General features: G+C 40.4%; 2 protein-coding genes across 2 annotated transcripts; both read right to left on the reverse strand.

Annotated features, from left to right (window-relative positions):
* Positions 1–4,885: 4,885 nt before the first annotated feature.
* LOC102538059 (olfactory receptor 4C3D-like) lies at positions 4,886–5,812 on the reverse strand. The gene has a single exon (XM_006219399.3). The coding sequence runs from the start codon at positions 5,810–5,812 to the stop codon at positions 4,886–4,888; it is 927 nt and encodes a 308-aa protein (XP_006219461.1).
* Positions 5,813–21,303: 15,491 nt separating this feature from the next.
* On the reverse strand, positions 21,304–22,230 carry LOC102539811 (olfactory receptor 4C13-like). The gene has a single exon (XM_006219403.3). The coding sequence runs from the start codon at positions 22,228–22,230 to the stop codon at positions 21,304–21,306; it is 927 nt and encodes a 308-aa protein (XP_006219465.2).
* Between the last annotated feature and the right edge of the window lie 2,188 nt (positions 22,231–24,418).

A 24,418-nucleotide genomic window follows, 5' to 3' on the forward strand; every position in this document is an offset into this window, starting at 1 on the left:
TAAAGATATAAGATTAAAGATGCCAACTAGCTCATCTACAGTGTGACTTTGCTGATTTATAAGTAGTACCTTTGGATAAGGCCTTTCTCTTGAGTCTTAAAAGTGCTACCACATCTCCTGTTTCTAGGCCAGTTCAATGAAGCTTAGTAGCTGTGGTTGATTGGACCTCAGGGGCATTTCACCTCCACTAGGAGATCTTGCCAACAATCCAATTATTTCATGTAACTTAACTGCACTTCAGAGGAGAGCTTATAGCATTCATCTTCAACTTTGAACTCTTCCTTAAGTCTACATCAAGAAAAAATACTATGACAGAAAAAAAATTGGTTGGCCATTTATGAATTTAAGCAATTGAAACCAATGAGCTTTATATTAATTCTGAATATTTGCTATTACCTAAATTAATCATTTAAGTGGGTGACTATCTGTTTAAATGTTTTATTATAATACTTTGCTTTTTAATCAATCTACCATTCATTCAAATCATAATTTTAAATATTATTTCCAGATGCACATAAATGACAATTATGAATCATGTTATAATATTGACATTTCACATCAGGTAAAGTCTACAGTACTTTTTCATAGTAGTTGTATCTTGTGTCAATTCTAGAATTAGACTAGCATGGTATTGAAAGTAATTCCACTCTTCAATTATATTCAGAGATGGTAGAATACATTTATTTCTGTCATGGTTTCATTTTGTAATTAATGTTGCAATGAAAATGAGGGTACAGATATCTCTTCAGTTACCTGATTTCATATTTTGGATATGCAGACACACATAGGATTGCTGAATCATACAGCAGTTTTATTTTTAATATTTTGAGAAATCTCCATAATGGCTGAACAAATTTATATTCCCACCGAAGTATAGTAGGTTTCCATTCTCTCCACATCATCATTAAAATGTGTTGTCTGCTACATAACTCATATAGCCATCCTAACAAGTGTGAGGTGACATGTCATTGTGGTTTTCACTTGCTTTTCCCTGTTGATTAGTAATGTTGTGCAAATTCTCATGTTCCTATTGGACACTTGCATGTCTTCTTTGGGAAGAATATCTGTTGGGGTGCTTTGCCCAATTTTAAATCAAGTTTTTTATTTTAATTTAGTTGTAGAAGTTCTTTATATATTTTAGATATTAATTCATTATGAAATATGTGATTTACAAATATTTTATCCCAAACCATAAGTTACCTTTTCATTCTTTGATATAAAGATTAGTCTGAATTTAAAACTTGATATCCTGGGCTTCGATCTTATGTCAGGATGAGATGAGACTTAACTGGTCTGAGAGCTTTGCCTCCTCTTTCTGGGAGCCCTGAGCTGCCATTTTGCAAGTCTGACAACCTCAATGGGCAGACATTGTCTACATTACCCTACATCTACATGGAGAAGAAAGAGACCAAGGAAAGCCCAGTCTTGTAGTTATCTCTGGCAAGGCACCATGCATATAAGTGCATCTTGGACTCTCCTTAAAGTCCAGGAATCAGATGAATGCCAGGGCATGGCCTCAGTGCATGCCACAAGAAACAGAAGAATTATTCAGGCAAGACCTGACTAAATTCATGTGTGGTCAGATACAGACAAACAAATGGCAATATACAGCCCTGTGTGTAGACAGATGCAGGCTGTGTGTGATCACATCAAATACATAGGCATGTACATATACAAATGCACTCATGTTGCTCATCAAATATTGATCCATGTGTCACCATATACTGAACCAGTGTGTTTGCATTCAGACACATACATACTATTGGGTATAGAGCTACATTTCATTGAATGCACACATACACGTGGTCATAGAGATTCACATGAGGTTGGATCCAGACCTGAGTGTGTGGTGGGATTCATACTTGTATAGTTTTGGATACTTTTATTAAGAGAGATGTAATAAAACAGGCTTACTGACACTAGCTGGTTATGAACAAGGGGAAGAAAGTGCCAGGCTATTGAAAAACATGACATCTTCTCTTATCCCACAGCTGAATCCTTGATCTCAAGGACACAGCCACACAACAAGACATTTATGTTCCACAACTGCTGCGTCAATGCCAAGGACACACCCCGGTTTCTCTTTATTTGTTCTCTTTTTCCACTGAAGTTTCTGTTTTAAGGCTGAGCTCCATGGGAGGAAAGAGCTGATAATAGAAGATGACTGGTACCAGCAAACTGACAGAGCCTTTCAAGAAAAGACCCTGTGACCTATTTTTGGGCTGGAGCTGTCTTAACAGGTTACCTGGCTGACTGCTCCCCACTTGGCAGCTTTTATTTTTTCTCCTTCTTTTTCCTAGCAATAAAGTAACTTTTCAGTTTGTCCCTCTACCTCTGCTGAGAATTCTTTCTCAACTGGTGGACAACAAATCATAGGTTTTCTGGGCTTTCCAACTTGGATGTATCTCTATTCGCTAACAATATGTCCATGGCTTTGAGGATTGTGTTGTAACTCATGCCAGAAAAAGACATTAAGCCCTTTCTGACCAGCTCAATGAAAATGTGAATCAAATGTAAATAAGAGATTCCTCTTTTTAAATAAGAAATCATAAGGCAAGTTTTATTTACACTCCACAGAGATGATTATAAGTTTTTATTGATACATCAATAAATCTTTCACAATATATGTCTTATTCAGAATGGGAAAACAAGATATTAAAACATGTTATTCTCCTCAAAATAAATATGTAGAGTCATGGCATTCCACATGTAGTTTTATGAGAGGTTTCAAACATTGCAAAATGACCCTAAAGTTTAGGGGAAGAGAGGAAGGACGGGAAGGAGGAGGAGAAAGTTTCCCAAACTTGAATCTTCTTGATGGTATAAAACCTGACATACTAAGTAGAAAATTTTCAAATTGCTACCAAATTAGTAATTATGTTGGTAGATTATTTTATCTGTTTGCACTTAGATGTTTCCGCATCATAAACAAAAGTAAACTTCAGGTGGGTTAAATAAAAATAAAATGTTTGTAAAGTTATTTTTTTAAAAATGATTAAAATTAATATATCATGGGATTATGGATTTTCTAAGTAATAAATCAAAAAGTAAAAGAATATTAAAATAACATACTTATATAAAACCACTCACAATTATGAAATAAATAACATAATAAAGAAAATATTTGTAGCTAATACCAGAGTAAATATTTTTGCTATATGTATATGTATATTTATATTTATATTTATATATTTAAAGTAGAAAGAGTTCATCAAAATTTAACAGAAAAAATTCACACTCCATTAGATCAAGAATTCAAGTAATGGACAATGTCTATACAGCGGATTCTATGTCCCATATATTGTGCAAGATACAGAGAACACAAAGCCACGTAACTTCCCCTGACTTCAGGTAGATTACAGACCAATCAACATTGACAATTAACAAAGACTTTAAATCACTACACAAATTTGAAAATTAAATTTCTGTCTTGATCCATATGGGCTACTAATACAGAAAGCCATACACTGGGTGGCTTAAAATATAAACACTTATATTTCATAGGTCTGGAGGCTCAGAAGTTCAAGGTTAATGTGCCAGCAGATTCCATATTTGGCAAAGTCTCCTCCCTAGTTCACAGGCAGCCACTTATTTGCTGAGTCCTCACATGGCAGAGAGGTCAAGTGAGCTCATGGGGTCTCTTTATAAAGGCATTAATCCCATTCATGAGGACCCCACCTTCACGACCTAATCATTTCTCAAAGGGCCCTCCTCCAAATACCACCACATTATAAAGGATTTAATTTATGATTTTGAAGAGGGACACAAATCCTCAGTCTATAGCAGCATCCAAAAGCGGAGGAATAAATTATATAAGATCTGATAAACTCAAATTCTTGGTATTATTTGGTGAATAGCATTGTGTTTGCAAAGGATTTGAGATAATATAAGAATTTTCCATGTAATGGGGATAAAAATCAGAATATGAGGTTTTTTAAAGCACCCATTGCCCCAAAGACTTAGCCTTTCTTGAATCCAGGCTAAATAAATCTCCATCCATCCTTGCAATGATTCATTTTGGTGGTCTACCAGCACAAAACCAGATCACAGTATTAACAATTGAATTATTTGTTCAACAACTATGCTCTATTCTTCAATAGAAGAATGGCCACACAATTTTCTGCTTCATAATATAGATGAAGAAAAGTCAATAGGACTTGTTTTTGGCCACCTAGCTAGTACCAGAACTAAGTTTTTCTATCACCTCATCTGGGGCTCTCTACATCTTTTAAGACTTATTAACATTTTGTCAAATCTAACAGCAAGACAGTTGACATTATAAAGGATTTGTAAATATTCCCCAGCCAGAAAAAATAAGAGTTAAATTATTTTTATCACTGTATAAAAATTAATATTCTCAGATGACATGCTTTTGATTTAGAAATGTTTAGGGTTATAGCCTTCATTCTTTTTTCACTTTCAATAGTTAAAATATCAATTTATGACATGCTTCACTTTGTTTGCCATGTACTCTGGTATGTCTCCTAAGAAGAGCCCCCTAATTAAACTGAATATGATCCTCACAGGTGATGGGTCAACCCCTGTGCTTGGATGACATTTGCTAACATTCTATAGTTAACTTATGCTCTTATCTAATCATTTAGACATGAATTTAGGACAGTATTCCTAAATCTTTCTTTTTTGATTGTCCCAGAAATTTGCTTTGTTAGACATTCCATTCCCTTTCTCACCTCCCTCTCTAAAATATTAATGCCACAAATATACTACCTATATATGTGATTTATGCATATCTGCATCATATATGAAAACAGTAAGAAATATTCATTTCTCAAGGAACTATTCTTCTGGCACAAATTACTACAGGTATGATCCTCCATATATATATATATATGTAAATCATCATTTTCTTGGCATCATGAACAGCCTAAGTTACTCTCCTCTTCAACAAACTCCTCATGGCATTTTTCACCTCTGTGTTTCTAACTGTGTAAATGATAGGGTTTAACATGGGAATGAGGATTCCAAAGAACACAGCCAAAAACTTGTCCACAGGATAAGTGGCCACAGGACGCGTGTAGGTGAAAATACAAGGGACAAAAGAGAGCACCACTACTGTAAAGTGGGAGCCACAGGTAGAGAGGGCCTTGCGCCGTCCTTCAGAGCCATGGGATTTCAGGGAGCTCAGGATGACTATGTAGGAGATGAGTAGCATGAAAAAAATGAGTAAGCTCATGCCCCCACTGTTCACTGCTACCACCATTCCAAGCCTGTAGGTGTCGCTGCAGGCAAGTTTCAACAGTGAGAAGAAATCACACATGAAGTGGTCAATGACATTGGGACCACAGAAGGTCAAGTCAAATGTAAAAACAGTCTGCACAGTGGCATGTAGGATCCCCCCAAACCAGGCCACCACCACCAGGAATTGGCAGAGCCCCTGTTGCATGATGGTCGTGTAGTGCAGAGGCTTGCAGATGGCCACATAGCGGTCATAGGCCATGACAATGAGGACTATGACTTCTGATGCTCCCAGGAAATGTTCCAAAAAGAGCTGAGTCATGCAGCCACCCCAGGAGATGGTTTTCTTCTGGTGCAGCAGGTCAATGAGCATTTTAGGAATTGTGACAGAGATGAAGGAGGCATCTATGAAGGACAAGTAGGTGAGAAAGAAGTACATGGGAGCTGAAAGTGAAGGGCTGAGGGAGATGGTGATGACCATGAGCAAATTGGCCAGCATGGTAAATAGGAAAATGATCAAAAATACAATGAACAGTATTTTCTGCAAGTGTGGATCTTGTGTGAGTCCCAAGAGAACAAATTCAGTCACATTGTTGGGAGGCGTGAGGAGATCCATTCAGCAAGTAACATTTTCCTGAAGCCTGAAATACCTACATAGGGTAAGGAATGATACCCATTAATCATGAAAGGATCATGGCCCGAATATCTTTGTATAAAAACAGAGCAGTCACTGTACGTATGGAGCGTGTCCTTGACACTCCTACCTCAGTGCTTGTTTCAGTTCTCTCTTACGTCCTCCATGCTGTTTCCATTTCTTCAGACACCTAGCACCTGTCACCTGTAAAACATCTATAGGGCAAAATTTGGTGAGTAATTTACTGAGAGAACCCTCGGCTATCTACATAAGATCTGGATTCTCACTCTGGCTCCAGCTCCATGTGACTCTGTTACATCACCTCTGTGTCCCGTGGTTCTGAGCCCTCCTCTGTGTCTGTGAAGTTATAGACTATTATTCTCAGATGGATCTTGTAAGCTGAGAGGTGCTGCACACAGGTAAGAATTATTCCCTCTTCCATGAGAATTCACACTTGAACCCTCAGCTCTAAGTGTAGGAAGAAAGACACCATGAATATATATCTCCCATAAGCAGGCAGTTTAGGGAAATGTATGTAAGTAGTTGGCAACACACTGTCCCTGGTACCTACCAGAGCACATAAGCTATTCAGGTGTGTTTCCTCACTGCACCTACCACAGTGCCTGGCATAATGTCCTCCCTGCCTGGAACCTGTTAGGTGCTGAATAAGCGCTTGGTGAATTGCCATTCTCCATGGGGGAGAATACGCCTGCTTCCCCAGACCATAGACGTACCAGGAATTCAAGTGTTCTCACCCTCCTGCTCTGTTTATCATTGCTCTCTACCTTATCAGAAACATAAATAAATGTCGATAAGAAGTTGCATTCCATGTTAATCTTTCTGGCACACTTTATGGAGTAATATGAAAATACTAATTGCCTCTAAGAATGAGTATTTTATTGTGTCATTCTACTTTCAAAATATAGTGTTTGTTAATTACATTTTTTATTCTTCAAAATTCTGTACTACAGGCAATTTATCAGAGTCATATTCAATACACTTACAGCTTCATTAGAGTTGGATTAAAAAAAAAAAAGACCTGTATAAGTGTTCAGATCTATCAAGCAATGGAAAATCTTTTTTTCAAAGTTCTGAAAGTAAAAATCTAATATGGAGAATAAAAAGAAATCATTTACTAGATAAGAAAGGGAGGCGATGTATTATACACATAAACTTATATAAGCACACAACACAAGCACAAACATCTCTTACTTACTGTAAGTACCTATTACAAGTTCAGTCATTCCACGCATACTTATGGATACTGACTGTGTATATTAATATATGTGCATAAACATAAAGTTATAAAAAGGATCCCTGTGAAGTGTCTTTAGTAACCCCTTCCCTGAAATTCCATTAGCAGACAGCAGAACTCATCCCTCCATGATGTGAGTGACCTTCCGACCCCTTTATGTTTCTGCTACAGGCATTCTCATGCCTTCTTCTCCCATCTTCCCACAGCATCCATCATCTGTCATTCCTGGTTACAGGATGATACTGCATTATTAATAGCATAGCAATTGGAGGATATAAATTTCTCATAGAAGATTGGGAGAAAATATAAATATATTACAATATATTCTGCAAAAAAATATATTGTTTCCTTTCAAAGTTAAATGGATAAAGAGCTTCATTTTTTAGTTACCCAATTTGAAGTATTTACACATTTGTGGAAACAAACTGCAGCAGCTTCATTGTATTCCCTCATTCTGTGGTTAACTCCCCCAGCCGATTAGAAAAGAGTATAGTATACATAAGGTAAGGATTAGACATCATTAATAAATGTGTTTAGAAATAACTATGAAGAAAGAAAAATTACTTTTTCTTTTCTCATTGGCTCCAGAGTACTCTTTTCAGGACTAAACTCTGAACAAAAATATTTTTAAAAGATAGAAGTCTTTATTTACAAATACGTTCAAACAATTAAGAGCTGTGGAAAATTTAGAACTACACGAGATGTTCAACATTGGCAAAATAAATAATTAAAATGTAGAATGTCTCTTTGATTCATGTGTAGTTTTTAACCGAGGTGTTTTTATTTATTTATTTTGTTTAATTTATTTTTTCTCTCCCTTCCCCCAGGCCCTGGCAGCCACCATTCTACTTTCTCCTTCTATGAGTTGACTATTTTATTTACTTATTTTTAATTGAAGTATAGTCAGTTTACCATGTTGTGTTGATTTCTGGTGTACAGCAATAATAGTTCAGTCATACATATATATACATATATTCATTTTCATATTCTTCTTTCATTATGCATTACTACAAGGTATTGAATATAGTTTCCTGTGCTGCACAGTATGAACTTGCCCTTTATCTATTTTATATATACTAATTAGTATCTGCCAACCTCAAACTCCCAGTTTATCCCTTCCCACTACCTTCCTCCCCGGATAACCATAAGTTTGTTTTCTATGTCTGTGAGTCTGTTTCTGTTTGTAAATAAGTTCATTTGTCTTTTTTTTTTTTTTTTTTTTTTTTTTAGATTCCACATGAGTGATATCATATGGTATTTTTCTTTCTCTTTCTGGCTTACCTCACTTAGAATGACAATCTCCAAGTCCATCCATGGTGCTGCAAGTGAAAATTATGATGTTGTATTATGAAGTTTGAACATTTTTAGATAAAAATTTGAGTTACATAGTTATTCTTATTTAATTCTAATTATATTATTCTTCTAATTTAAATATATATCAATAAGAAAAAAGATTCTAAATACTTTTACTTCTAAGTTGCTAGTATTGTAGTTGAGTCTGCCTCGAGGTTTTGCATGCTGAAGACGGATTAAATATCAGATTGGTGAGGATGTGGGATGATTATACCATTTGTAAGAACTATTTAAATCTGAGTCTATAATCATATGATTTCCTGGGGAAACAAAATCTTATCTATGAATTTGTCTGGCTTAACTCCATGGCCAGGACCCAAGACAGCTGCTAGTTCACCAAGAAAGCAATAAAGCTGTAAGTTTAAAAATGCCAACTGGCTCAGCTACAATAAGTGTCTTTGCTCACTTATAAGTAATATTTTTAGATAAGACCTTTCTCTTGAAACTGAAAAGTGCTACCATATGTCCTGTCTGTAGGTCAGTTTGGGGAAGGTTCTTAGCTCTGGCTAATTGGACCTCAGGGGTAATTCACCACCATTAGAAGCCCTTGCCAACAACCCAATTATTTCACATAACTTAACTGAACTTCAGAGGAGAACTCTTAGAGCCTCCATCTTTAATTTTGAATTCTTCCTTATGTCTGCCTGAGGACAAAATACTATGACAAGAGGAAAAAAAAAAAAAAACTTGACCATTTGTGAATTTAGGAATTTGAAACAAATGAGCTTAATATTGTCTGAATATATGTTATTGTATAAATTAGTTGGATGGGTAACTGTCTGATTCAAAAGATGTTTTATACTGTATTGTTTTTTAGTCTACCATTCATGCAAATAATAATTTTAAATATTATTTTCAGACGTACATTAAATAATAATTATGAACCCTATTATAGTATTGACACTTCACTTCAGGCAAAGTTTATGGTACTTTTTCAAAGTGGTTGTATCCTGTCAGTAGCGGAGTTAGATTAACATGATAATGATGAAAATAATTTCATTCTTCAATTATATTTCAAAGATGGTAGAATGTGCTCATTTCAGTCATGGTTTGGTTTGTGATTAATGTTGCAATGAAAATGAGAGTACAGATATCTCTCCAATTCCTGGTTTCATATTCTTGGGTCCCTACATACATAGGATTGCTGAATTATACAGTAGTTTCATTTTTAATATTTTGAGAAATCTCCACAATATTCTTCATGGCAGCTGAACAAATTTATATTCCCACTAAAGCACAGTAGGGCTCCACTCTCTGTGCATCATCACTAAATGTGTTGTCTGCTATATATCTCAGATAGCATCCTAACAATTGTGAGGTAACATGTCATTGTGGTTCTCACTTGCATTTTCCTTATAAATGGCAATGTTGAGCACATTCTCATATTCTTATTGGCCATTTGTATGTCTTCTTTAGAGAAATATTCAGGTACTTTGCTCAATTTTAAATCTCTCTTTTTTTTTTCAATTCAGTTGTAGAAGTTCCTTATATATTTTAGATATTTACTCATTATGAGATAAATGATCTGCAAATATTTTTTCCCAATCCATAAGTTACCTTTTCACTATTTTATTGTTTCATTATATAAAGAGTAGTCTTAATTTAAAACTTGATGTTCTGGACTTCAATCTTATGTCAAGATGGGATGAGATTTAACTGGTCTGACAGCTTTTCCTTTGATAATGATGACAGAGCCTTTCAATAAAAAACCTCATGTCCTGAATGATACCTGGAGCTGGTTCAAGAGGCTACCTGGCTGATGGCTCCCCACTTAGGTGTTTTTTCCCCCTTCTTTTCCTTATCAATAAAGTAGCTTCTCAATTTGTCCCTCTGCCGCTGCTGAGAATTCTTTCTCAATGGGTGGACAAGGAACCACAGGTTTTCTGGGCTTGCTAAATTGGGGGTCTCTCTATCGGCTAGCAATATGTCTGTGGCTTTGAGGATTGTGCTGTAATTCATGCCAGAAAAAGACATTAAGCCCTTTCTGACCAGCTCATTGAAAATGTGAATCAAATGTAAATAAGAGAGTCTTCTTTTGAAATAAGAAATCATAAGGCAAGATTTATTTACACTCTACAGAGATGATTACAAATTTTTACTGAGACATTAGTAAATCACGATATATGTCTTATTCTGAATGGGAAAGCAAGATATTGAAATGTCAATTTCCTCAAAACAAATAGGTAGAATCATGACATTCTAGGTATATTTTTATGAAAAGTTTTCAAACTTTGCAAAATGACACTAAAGTTTAGGGGAGGAGATGGGGTGGGGAGGAGGAAGAGAGAGTGCCCCCCAAATTGAATCTTCTTGATGGTGTAAAACCTGATGTACTAGGTTAAAAAATTTTCAAATTATTACCAAAATTAATAATTATGTTGTCAGATTATTTCACCTGTTTGGGTTTAGATGTTTCCCCATCATAAACAAAAACAAATTTTAGGTGTGTAAAAAAAAAAAGTAAAGTGTTTGAAAAGTTATTTTTTTTAAAAAAGAGTAAAATTTATAAAATCATCAGAGTATGGGTTTTCCAATTGATAGAACAAATCAAAAAATAAAAGTATATTAAGATAACATATATATATATATATATATATATATATAGAATCACACATAACATAACATAATGCAGAAAATGTAGTAAATAGAAGAGTAAATATTTATAGCAAGTATATAGTAATATATATTTATATATTTAAAATAGAGTTCATCAAAATTTATCAGAAAAAATTCACATACCAATAGATCAAGAATTCAAATAATGGACAAAGTCTACAGAGTGCATTCTATATGTTCCACACATTGTGCAAGAAACAGAGAACATAAAAACAAGTAACTTCCCCTGACTTCAGGGAAATTACAGATCAATTAACATAGACAATTAACAAAGACTTTCATTTCCTCGCTTGAAATGACTACACAAATTTAAAAATTAACTAAATTTTGGATTGACCCATTTGGGCTACCATTACAGAATGCCATAAACTAGGTGGCTTAAACTATAAATATTTATTTTTCACAGGTTGGAGGCTCAGAAGTCCAAAACTGAGGTGCTAGCAGATTCCATATCTGGTACGGTCCACTCTCTAGTTGACAGACAGTGATCTTTTGCTGTGTCCTCACATGGCAGAAGGGTCAAGTTGTTAGAGCAGGCAGATAGCTAGATATGAGCAGAGAAAGGGGGACACAGATCAAATGGCAGGAATTGGGCAAAAAGGTGAGGCACAGGCCAAATGCAGGAAAACATACACCATGTAAGCACCGGGGGTCCCTGGGCAGAGAAAGAAAAGCAGGAATCTTTGGGCTGATAAGGGGCCCCACCTTTGGGCCTGGACACCAACAAAGAAAGGTCAGAAAAGGCAGGAATTTCCAGTGTCTGAATATAACCTTTTGCTCATTATGTCCTCATTTCAATAAAATTAGCCTTGCAGATCAGAAGTACCCGTCATGCACTGAAGCCATGACACTTCTGATCCAGACTAAATAAGGAGAAAATTTCCTCCTCCCTTTGGGAAGGTGGAGTTGAGATGATAATCAGGAACTATGACTCCAAGCCCTTGCCTCCTCAATGAATATTCTGCCCATTCATTTTTTACTCCCTATGTAACTAACTTGCCAAAGAAACTCAGGGCTGTCTCTCACCTGAGCCCGCCCACTCCCACCTTGAGAATGTACTATCCATCCTTTAATAAATCCTCACTTTACTTTTTTTAACCTCTAAGTCTTGTCTCTAAATTCCTTCTGGGATGGGACAAGAACCTGGAACACTGGTTGGATCTGAGACAGGATGGAAGGGGCAGGGCACAGCCATTCAAGGATGGTCACAGCCATTCAAGGAATGCCACAGCAATTAACATCACAATGGTAAAAGATTCAACCCCCAGCAGGCCTTGAGGATCAAGATGGTGGGAGATTTAACTTCTAGTAGATATTGAGCTTCATTATACACACATTGTAATATTAACATGGTGAATAACATGCCCACAGGCACCATGGCAGTCCCAAGGCTAGCCACAATAGGTCAAAGAGTAGGAAATGGCCAACTTCCTGGGAATCCCAGCCCCTTCCCCTTAGACTAGTCCTTCTACTTACTAGCATATGAAGCCACCAAGCCCATAAAAATCAGCAACATGGCACCTCACGGCCGCCCCTCTCTCTCCCTCTTCGGAGATGGCCCACATTCTGTCTATGGAGTGTGTACCTACTTTTAATCTGAGGACCCAACCCCCACACCTCATGGCCTTTCACTTGCCTTTCAATATATCTCTCTGAATAAATCTACCTTCACTCAACTGTGGCTCGCTCTTGAATTCTTTCCTGCACGAAGCCAAGGACCCATGCCTGGCGGGGCACATCCCAGGGGCTCAACCAAGATCTGGGACACATCTCTTCTCATGCCCCACATCTGTTTTCCTGCATCATATCTCTGGCGTCCAACGTGGGGCATTTACATAAAGAAACAGGACTCAAAGGGCATCATCTCGATCCACCTATTGGGCTACAGCTCCCCTCTCTTCGGAGGGTGGCGGGGGTTTCTCCTGTGCCATGCAGATTCAAGGAGCCCTCAGGTGGCAGCTGACACTGCCTGCAGGATCTGGCAGAGACCAGCTCTCTAGCTGTGAAGGAGCCCACCGAGCCCAAGGCTCTTCTCCTCTGGATCTTTACTTTCTTTCCTCTATCGCTCTGTCTCTTTGGACTCAAGAAGATCCACCAAGGCGACCACTCGGACATCCAAACTTAGACCATGTGGCAAGTAATTGGCAGCCTGATTGGGTGAGCTTCCCCTCGGTGGCTCTTTGAGCCCAATTCCACCTCTCTGCATGGTGTTGGTCTGGTTCTGGGACACTGGAACTGCAAAAGGGGGGCCCAAATTGGGGGACTCTGGGAGTTCCCCTTTAAAAATGTGTGGCCCGGCCTTCCCCAAGTGCCCTTGGGGCATACAGCCCCATTGCATCTGTAGACGGGAGTTGTGGGTGGGCAGTCCCTCTGCGGATCACAGGTTTTAGCCCCCCTCGGTGGGGTCGCAGGCTTAAGCGCCTCTGAGCGAGAATTGCCGGCGAGTACTCTCCACGAGTGGCAGGTCACAGTGCCCCTGAGTGGGAGCTGCAGGCGGATGCTCCCTCAGTGGGCCTATGGATCTCTGGTCTAAGAGGCACTGGGGCTATAGCATTCTTTTTCTGTTCTAGATTTCCACCTTTCAACGCTATTTGTTTCTCTTAACCAAAACGTAATTTGCTTAGTTGACTCAGGACCGAGGTCTCCTCCTTCCCTCTAAAGGATTTAGACCCTGGGACTCTAGTCAACTTTTCTCCCTCTGGCCCTTGCTTCTTCCCTTAACTAGTCCAAGGGAGCCACCCAGGCTCACGGGTAGGACATCCTCACCAGAATAGGGAAAACTACACGTACCCCCAAAGGACTCCCCGTTAGGATGCATATTAATTAATTGGAAAAAGTTTAGAAAGGATAGTTTAAAGAAAAAGAAATTAATTTTCCTTTGTAATACTGCATGGCCCCAAAAAAAACTAGAGGACCAAGAGGTCTGGCCAAAGAATGGGTCACTAACTTACAATGCCATCTTATAGCTAGACCTATTTTGTAAAAGAGGCGGTAAATGGGGGGAAATCCCATATGTCCAAATGTTCCTGACCCTATCCCAAAACCCAGGTCTAAGGAACTCCTGCCGGATATTCCTGGCCCGCATCCCCTCTAAGCATCTCCACCCACAGGAGCTTGATATTCTAGATGACCCTCTTATGAGCGCAGCTGCCCAAGGTCCACAGCCAGAAGTTCCTGCTTCCCCCAACTCTGAGGGGGAAGAGCCTTCCCCAGCATCTCCCTCACCAGGGGAAAGTCCTGCCAGTGCTATTCCAAGTGGGGCCGCCTGCCAACCTCCTACTACCAAATTCTGCCCCTTGAGGGAAGTGCCAGCCAGTGACGGGGGAACAGAGTTCACGGCCCCTTTCCTATGGCTGATTTGGCTACTTGCAAGGAAGAATTTGAACATTTCTTCAAGGACCCCAGTAGGTTCATGGAGGAACTTGCCAGGCTGACAATGGCCTCTGCGCTTACCTGGGGGGACCTAAAGGTCCTCCTTTCAACCTGCTGCACTTCTGAGGAAAAAAGCCAGATCCTCGGTGCGGCTTGGCTGTATGCCAATGAACTGGCTGCCTGCGACCTGGGACATATAATCTCCCTTACTGGAGGGATGCAATCCCTGACCAAGACCCCCACTGGAACCACCACCAGGGAGGTAGAGGGCTTGAACGCAGAAACCGTATGGTAACTTGCCTCATAGAGAGAATGAAAAAATGTGTTGTTAAGCCTGTCAGTTATGACAAAGTCAGGGAAGTAACACAGGGAAAAGATGAGAATCCAGCCCTCTTCCAGGGCCGCTTAGTGGAGGCCCTTAAAAAGTATACTAATATTAACCCCCAAACCCCTGAGGGGGAAGTCCTGGTAAATACCCATTTTATCACTCAGTCGGCCCCAGACATCAGGGGACAATTACAGAAGGCAGCTCTGGGACCCCAGACCCCCAGGAATCAGCTCGTGGAGCTGGGGAGTATTTAACAGTAGAGACAGGGTTGGGGAGGCAAGAAGGATCCAGGGACAACAGCGAAAGGCACAATTCCTAGCAGCTGCCCTAACCCCTGTGCCACCTCAGGGTTACCCTCCAAGAAGACCCATGGCGAGGACAGGATCCAGGATGCCTGGATCTGAGCCACTGTCTTGCCAGAAAGGGACCTGTTTTAAGTGCAGCCAGGAGGGCCACTGGAAGAACAACTACCTTGTGTTTGAAAAAGTTCCATGGGGACCCTGCCTGATAAGCAAACAAAAAGGCCACTGGAAGCAGGACTGCCCCCAGACCTGCAGGGGGCTTGGGGCTCCCAAACCAATGAAGGCTGAGATGGCTGAAGACCAACGGGGCCCGGGGCCCTCCCTGGCTCCCACAGGACACCTGGTCATTTCTCTGGAGGAGCGATGGGAAACCCTTGACGTGGCAGGTCGAAAAGCTGTTTTCTTATTAGATGCTGGAGCCACCTACTCTGTGCTGACTGATTTCCCTGGGCCCTTGTCCTCCCAATCCTGTGTAGTAACGGGGATTGACAGAAAGCCCCAAACCAAGCTATTTACAGCCCACCTTAGCTGCCTGCTAGAAAATTTTACCTTTGCACATCAGTTTCCTCTTATGCTTAAGTGCCCTGTCCCCTTGTTGGAAAGGGATTTGCTCACTAAATTCCAGACAGTGCTACAGTTTGGAGACCCTCATGAAGAAGGCATCCACCAAGAAAAACGACTGCTCTTGGCCTTGGGAATCCACTTCAATACTAAATCAGGGGAGATCCCCCTTCCACCTCATATTGTTTCTCAAATAAACCCTGCTGTCTGGGACACAGAGGTCCCTGGCAAGGCTACTAAAGTGCCCGCAGTTCAGATCTCATTAAAGCCAAATGCTGATTACCCATGCAAGAGACAGCATCCCTTGAGGCCTGAGACCCAACGAGGTATCCAGCCTTTGATAACCAAGTTCTTAAAATACAGGCAGTTATGACCCTGCCAATCTCCATGTAATACTCCTATCCTGCCCATAAAAAAGCAAAATGGAGAGTACCAGTTTGTTCAAGACCTGAGGGCAGTTAATGAGGCAGTGGTACCAATTCACCCAATAGTCCCTAATCCATACACTTTATTGACCCAGGTCCCAGAAAATGCAACTTGGTTCACAGTGCTAGATCTAAAGCATGCTTTCTTTTGCATTCCTCTGCATCCAGACTCCCAATACGTCTTTGCCTTTGAGTGGACAGAACCAGGCACTCATAGTGTTTCCCAGCTAACCTGGGCTGTGCTGCCCCAAGGCTTCAGGGACAGCCCTCACTTGTTTGGAAGTGCATCAGAAAAAGAGTTGAGAGAATTAGGATTGACCAACAGCTCTCTCTTACAACACGTGGACGATCTCCTGATTTGTAGCCCCACTAGAGGGGACTCAGATAAAAACACTACTCAGGTTCTCAGCTACCTAGGAGAAGGAGGATATCGAGTCTTTCCCCACACGGCCCAGGTTTCCACGCAGCAGGTTAAGTAGCTGGGATATATGCTCTGCCCTGGGACCAGAGCTCTAGCCCAAGACGGAGAGGAAGCTATTAGGACCCTTCAACCCCCCCAGACTAAGAGGCAACTGAGGGCCTTTCTGGGGGTGGCAGGATCTGGCGGGACCTGGATTCCTGGATTTGGGCTTATCGCAAAGTCTCCTTATGAGGCCCTAAAAAGGGAGTGACCACAGACCCCTAAATTGGGACAAAAATTGTCAACATGCATTTCTACCTTTAAAACAGAAACTAGGAACTGCGCCTGCACTGGGTCTCCCAAACTCAGAAAACCCTTTTACGCTCTACGTAGCTGAGAGGCAAGGAAGAGCTTTGGGCTCACCCAGCTCACCCAGAAGCTCTGGGGCCTGCCTAGACTAATAGCTTATTTCTCAAAACAACTTCATCAGGTGGCGACAGGGTGGCCAGGATGTCTTAGGGCAGCAGCTGCCACTGCTGTGTGAGTAGATGAGGCCAATAAGCTTACCCTGGGGCAGCCACCGGAAGTTCTAACCGCCCACCAGGTACAAGGAGTCTTAGAGACCGAAGGACACCCCTGGCTGACAGGTGGGTGACTACTTAAATACCAAGCCCTCCTATGTGATTCCCCAGACAGAACTCTTACAGTTTGCCGAGTTTTAAATCTGGCCACTCTAATGCCAGATCCCTCATCCCAGGAATCCCTCGTTCACTCCTGTGCGGAGACTATTGAACAAGTTTACTCCAGCCGGTCGGATCTCAGGGGTGAGCCCCTGTCCAATCCGGATGCAGAACGGTTTACTGATGGCAGCAGCTTTATACATAATGGAACAAGGCGAGCTGGCTCTGCTGTAGTAAACTTACAGACAGTCATTGAGTCTGGAGCTCTGCCCTCCCGGTCTTCTGCACAAAAGGCTGAATGAATCACTTTAGTAAGAGCACTCCAGTTAGGAAAAGGTTTAAGAATCAACATCTATACTGACTCTAAATATGGATTCCTCGTGTTACATGCCCATGCTGCCATATGGAAAGATAGGGGACTGCTGACAGCCAAGGGGTCGCCTATCAAACACCAGGCAGAAATTCTAAAACTCCTAGAAGCAGTCCCGCTTCCTAAAGAGGTTGCAGTCACACGCTGCAGGGGACGCCAAAAGGGCGAGTCTTCCCTCTTAAAGGGAAATGGCCTCGTAGACAAGGCTGCCAAAGTTGCAGCCAGAGAACAGCCGGTCTCACAAGCTGCAGTTCTCCCACCTGAGGGCCAGCCTCTCCCAACGGCGCTGTCCTACACACCTGAAGAGGTCGAATGGGCTAAACAAAGGGGGCTAGAGAAGAATCTCTCAGGGTGGCTGATGAAGGATAATAAGCTTTTCATTCCTGAGGACAAACAATGGAAAATAATTATGCATCTCCAAGAGTCCACCCACCTAGGGCGGGACTCCATGCGCAGACTAATTTCTCAAGTGCTCCTAGGCAAGGGACTGTCCCAAACTCTTAAGGAAGTCACTAGGGCCTGTGAACTTTGTGCCTGCAATGACCCAGAGAGTCACGCTATACCCCCACCCCTATTCTGGCCCACATAACATTGGGGAACTTATCCAGGGGAAGACTGGCAAATGGACTTTACCCAGATGCCCTCTTGTAAGGGATGGAAATACCTGCTGGGACTCATAGGCACCTTTACAGGATGGGTAGACGCTTTCCCCACCAGAACGGAAAAAGCAATAGGAGTGTCAAAATTTCTGCTCAAAGAAATAATCCCAAGATTTGGGCTACCAAAAAGCTTACTGAGTGAGAAAGGACCCTCCTTCACTGCCAAGGTGACTCAACAGGCTTCCTCCACTCTGGGTATCAACTATCGCCGCCGCTCTTCCTGGAGGCCCCAATCCTCAGGCAAGGTGGAAAAAGCAAATCGTGTTCTAAAGAGAACACTTGCTAAGCTATGTCAGGAGACGTCAGAAACCTGGATTCCCCTCCTGCCTATAGCCCTTCTAAGAATAAGGACGGCCTCTAAGGGAATTTTAAATCTTAGCGCATTTGAAATGATGTATGAACAGCTCATTTTAACTTCAGATTTCCTGTCTGATGAGGAAACTCATAGATTAGTTTCCCACATCGTTAGCTTAAGTCAAGTTCAAAAGGCTCTCCAAGGACATGGAAACAAAGTGTTGCCCTTTCCCACAGAGGAAATGTTGAAGTGCCTGTCCAACCAGGAGATTTTTCTTACTAAAAACTTGGAAGGAGGGGTCCCCTGAAGACCAGGGGCAGCCAAAATGGAAGGGACCATATCAGGTATTACTAAGCACCCCAACTGCCATTAAGCTATGAGGAATTGCTAGCTGGGTACATCTGTCCAGAATAAAACCTGTAATTTATAAGCCCCAACAGGAGCCAGGAGACACCTAAACTTGCAACTCAATACAAACTTCAGGTACCTGTTTAAAAAATAATAATATCATGTAGCAGTGATTACAAATATTTAACCATGCCTTTTAAGTCTTTTTGTTGTTACAGATGGGTCCAACTGCTGTTACAAAGGTGCTTCATCTTTAAGAAAATTCATCCGAAGTCAATGGAAACAGTGGGTTACAGCAGCTGCACATCAGATGATGGCTATGCGAGGATTCCAGCCCATGCCCTCAGCCCTTGGTTGCAAATACAAAAGGCTATCCTGCCCTTGGGGCTCCTAGATTAGGCATTCAGAGATTTTTAACTCCCAGATAGGCAGGGTCAACACCCCTACTCAGCCTGGAAGCAGTTTCAGAAGATGGACTTTAGCCCCTCTGCAAACCCATAAGTTTATGGGAGTAAAATCTCTGAGGGGGAATGAGACAAGATGGAAGGGGGCAGGGCACAGCCATTCAAGGAATGCCACAGCAATTAACATCACAATGGTGAAAGATTCAACCCCCAGCAGGCCCTGAGGCTCCGGATGAAGAGACTTAACTTCTAGCAGATCTTGAGCTTCATTATATGTACATTGTGATTTATTAACATGGTGAATAACATGCCCACAGGCGTCATGGCAGTTCCAAGGCTAGCCACAAAAGGTCAAAGATGGGAAATGGCCAACTTCTTGGGAATCCCAGCCCCTTGCCCTTAGACTGGTCCTTTTACTTACTAGCATATGAAGCCACCAAACCCATAAAAACCAGCAACATGGTGCCTCACAGCCGCCTCTCTCTCTCCCTCTTTGGAGATGCCCACACTCTGTTTATGGAGTGTGTACCTACTTTTAACCTGAGCACCCAACCCCCACACCTCGTGGCCTTTCTCTTGCCTTTCAATATCTCTCTCTGAATAAATCTACCATCACTCAGCTGCGGCTTGCAGTTGAATTCTTTCCTGCATGAAGCCAAAGACCCACACTTGGCGAGGAATGTCCCAGGGGCTCAACCGAGATCTGAGACACAGCCTTTCTCATGCCCGACATCTGTTTTCCTGCATCAAGAGGATCAGAGTTTCTAACAATTTTGAAGCAAGATTTAAAACAGATGCTTTAAATGCCCAAGGATTTATACAGAAATGAAACTTTGTGGATGACAAACAAATTCAAATTTCATATAAATAGTTACCAAAAAAGCAGCCAGATAAGGTGTTTACAAAATTATGGAACTGTGCATGTCATTTAGCTTTATTGGAATTTAATTTTTAAACAGTTCCCAATCTACATCTTAGAAGAAACATGATTAATACATATCTTCATTTAGATAATAGACCTGGGCTAAAAGAGGGCACAGCGCCATATTCAAATGGCAATAAATTTCAATGTGTGCAGACTTGCATCATTTCAACTGCATCCCTTTGAGGCTGTGACCCCACAGATTGAGACACTAATCACCATACCAGTGATTCTCCATCCATTCATGCTATGACCTACTTTTCCCAGAAGCAGAACTTCACTGGAGACACACAAGATGATGCTCCACCAGCACAAAATCAGACCACAGCAATAACAGTTCAATTATATGTTCAGCAACTAAGCTCTCTTCTTCAATAGAAGAATGGCCACACAATTCTCTGCCTGATAATATAGATGAAGAAAGTCAATAGGACTTGTTCTTGGCCACCTAGCTAGTACCAGAACTGAGTTTTTCTATCACCTCATCTGGGGCTCTCTACATCTTTTAACACTATTATTAACATTTTATCACACTCAACTGCAGGACTGTTGCCATTAAAAAGAATTTGTAAATGTTCCTCAGCCAGAAAAAATAAAACCTAAATTCTTCCTCACTGCATAACAATTAGTACATCTCAAATGGCATGCTTTTAATTTGGAAATGTTTGGGGTCATAGCCTTCATTCTTTTTCCACATTCAATAGTTGAAAATATCAATTTACAGCACGCTTCCCAGATTAAAACTGGTTCACTATCATCATTGACCACACACTCTGAGAAGCCTCATGAGAAGCAAGAGTCTCTCAATTTCACTGAATATGATTCTCACAGGTGATGGGCCAATCTCTGTGCTTGGATACTCTTTACTAACATTCTAAAGTTACCCCATGCTCTTATCTAGTCATTTAGACATGAATTGGGACAGTATTCCTAACTCTTTTCTTCCCTATTGTCTGAGAAAGTTGCTTTTTCAGACATCCTGCTCCCTGTATCATCACCCCCTCCAAAATAGTAATGCCTCAAATATACTACCTATATATGTGATTTATGCATATCTATGCATTATATATGAAAACAGTAAGGAATATTCAGCTCTTGAGGAACTATTTCTCTGGCACAAATTACTACAGGTATGATCCTCCATACATATATAAATCATCACTTACTTGGCATCATGAGCTGCCTACATTACTCTCCTCTTCAACAAACTCCTCATGGCATTTTTCACCTCTGTGTTTCTAACTGTGTAAATGATAGGGTTTAACATGGGAGTGAGAATTCCAAAGAACACAGCCAAAAACTTGTCCACAGGATAAGTGGCCACAGGACGTGTGTAGGTGAAAATACAAGGGACAAAATAGAGCACCACTACTGTAAAGCAGGAGCCACAGGTAGAGAGGGCCTTGTGCCGTCCTGCAGAGCCATGGGACTTCAGGGAGCTCAGGATGACTATGTAGGAGATGAGTAGCATGGAAAAAATGAGTACACCCATACCCCCACTGTTAGCTGCCACCACCATTCCAAGCCTGTAAGTGTCACTGCAGGCAAGTTTCAACAGTGAGAAGATATCACACATGAAGTGGTCAATGACATTGGGACCACAGAAGATCAAGTCAAATGCAAAAACAATCTGCACAGTGGCATGTAGGATCCCCCCAAGCCAGGCCACCACCACCAGGAGCTGGCAGAGCCCCTGTCGCATGATGGTCGTGTAGTGCAGAGGCTTGCAGATGGCCACATAGTGGTCATAGGCCATAACAACCAGAATGATGATCTCTGACCCTCCCAGGAAATGTTCCAAAAAGAGCTGAGTCATGCAGCCACCCCAGGAGATGGTTTTCTTCTGGTGCAGCAGGTCAATGAGCATTTTAGGAATTGTGACAGAGCTGAAGAGGGCATCTATGAAGGACAAGTAGGTGAGAAAGAAGTACATGGGAGCTGAAAGTGCAGGGCTGAGGGAGATAGTGATGACAATGAGCAGATTGGCCAGCATGGTAAATAGGAAAATGAGCAAAAAGACAATGAAGAGTATTTTCTGCAAGTGTAGATTCTGTGTGAGTCCCAAGAGAACAAATTCAGTCACATTATTGGGAGATTTGAGGAGGTCCATTCAGCATGTAACACCTTCCTGGGGCCTGAATTACCTACAAAAGTTATGAAATGTTACCCATTAATCATGAAACTATCATGGTCTGAATTTCTCTAAACAAACAAACAAAAAAAGCAGTCACTGTTCCTATGGAGCGTGTCATTGACACCCCTGCCTCAGTGCTTGTTTCAATTCTTCTTTACTTCCTCCATGATATTTCCTCTTTTCAGACAGTTAGTACCTGTACAACATCTATAGGGTAACATTTAAAAGTTAATTTACTGAGAGAACACTGGACCACCTATGTGAGATCTGAATTCTCCTTCTGATCTAAGTCCATTTGACTCTTCTAAGTCATCTCTCTGTCCCATGGTTCTGAGCCCTACTCTGTGTTAAAAAACATAAATATAATACAGTGTATTGTGCAAAAAAAGTCTTTTCCTTTCAGAGATAAGTGAATAAAAAGCATTATTTTTTTAATCATCTCATATGAAAAATTTCACATATGTGAAAACAAAGTGCGGCAGCTTCATTGCATTCCTCTGTTCTAAGATTGACTCCCAACAGACCAGAAAAGAGAAGATTGTACATAAAGTAAGAATTATATTTAAAAATAATATTTAAAAAGTGGTTTAGAAGTAACTATGAAGATATAAAAATTACTTTTTCTTTTTCTATTAGCTCCACAGTACTCATTCTAGGGTTAAATTCTAAAAAATATATTTTTAAAAGCTAAAAGTCTTGATTTACAAATATATTCAACACAATTATTAAGAGCTGTGGAAAATTTAGAAACTACATGGGATATTCACCATTGGGGAAATTGATCATTAAAACGTAGAGCATCTCTTTGATTCATGTGTGGTTTTTAACAGAGTGTTTTTAAAAACAGTGCAGTATCATTACAAAAGCCTGATTATTATTAAGTGGGGAAAATTTTGTATGAAAATTTGAGTTATATAGTTGATCTCATTTGATTCTAACTAATTATCTTATTCTTCTAGTTGAAATATATGTCAATAAGAAAAAAGGCCCCAAATATTTTTACTTCTAAGTTGATGGTGTTGTAGTTGAGTCGATCTTTCTTGATGTTTTACCTGCTGAAGAGGGACTGGAATCTCAGACTGGGGAGGATGAGGGCTGACTCTGCAATTTGTAAGGGCCTTTTAACCCTGACAGTCTATGATGATATGATTTCCTGGGGGAGGTGGGGAATCTTACCTATGACCTTGTCTGACTCAGCTCCATGGCCAGGGCCCGAGGCAGCTGCTAGTTCTCCAAGAAAGCACTGAAGTTGTAAGATTAAAGTTGCCAGCGAGCTCAGCTACAATAATTGTCTTTGCTGACTTATAAATAGTACTTTTGGATAAAGTCTTTCTCTTTCATTTTAGACGTGCTACCATGTTTCCTGTTTGTAGGCCAATTTGAAGACGTTTGTTAGCTGTGGCTAATTGAACCTCAGGGGTATTTCGCCACCATTAGGAGATCTTCCCACAACCCGATTATTTCATGTAACTGAACTGAACTTCAGAGGGGAAATCAAAGCATTCATTTTTATTTTGAACTCCTCTTAAATCTACATGAAGACAAAATATTATGACAAGAGAAAAATAATAGATTGACTATCTATGAATTTAGGTATTTGAGACGAATGAGCTTAATAGTATGTTAATATTATGTATTCTGTATTATATTATGTTATTATGTGTATAATAATTGCTATTATATAAATTACTCATTTAGGTGGGTAACTATCTGATTTAAAGTTTTTTATTATATGATTTCATTATCAACCTACCTTTTATGCACATCATAATTCTTAATTATTATTTTCAGATGTACATTAAATGATAATTATGAACCCTATTGTAATATTAACACTTCCCATCATGTAAAGTTTATGGTACTTTTTCAAAGTGGTTGTATCTTGTTTCAATTCTGGAATCAGATTAACAAGATAATGATGAAAATAATTTCACTCTTTAATTATATTCAGAGGTGGTAGAATACATTTATTTCTGTCATGGTTTCATTTTATAATTAATGTTGCAATGAAAATGAGAATACAGATATCTCTTCAGATCCCTGGTTTCATATCCTGGATATGAAATACACACAGGATATGCACATACACATAGGATTGCTGAATCATACACTAGTTTCATAGTTAATATTTTGAAAAATCTCCATAATGTTCTTCATGGTGTCT

Source organism: Vicugna pacos, chromosome 10 (genome assembly GCF_048564905.1).
Source record: "Vicugna pacos chromosome 10, VicPac4, whole genome shotgun sequence".
NCBI lineage: Eukaryota > Metazoa > Chordata > Mammalia > Artiodactyla > Camelidae > Vicugna > Vicugna pacos.

What these genes read in the sequence shown, in the direction of transcription:
- LOC102538059 (XM_006219399.3), bottom strand. Translation starts at nt 5,812, where the DNA reads ATGGATCTCCTCACGCCTCCCAACAATGTGACTGAATTTGTTCTCTTG.
- LOC102539811 (XM_006219403.3), bottom strand. Translation starts at nt 22,230, where the DNA reads ATGGACCTCCTCAAATCTCCCAATAATGTGACTGAATTTGTTCTCTTG.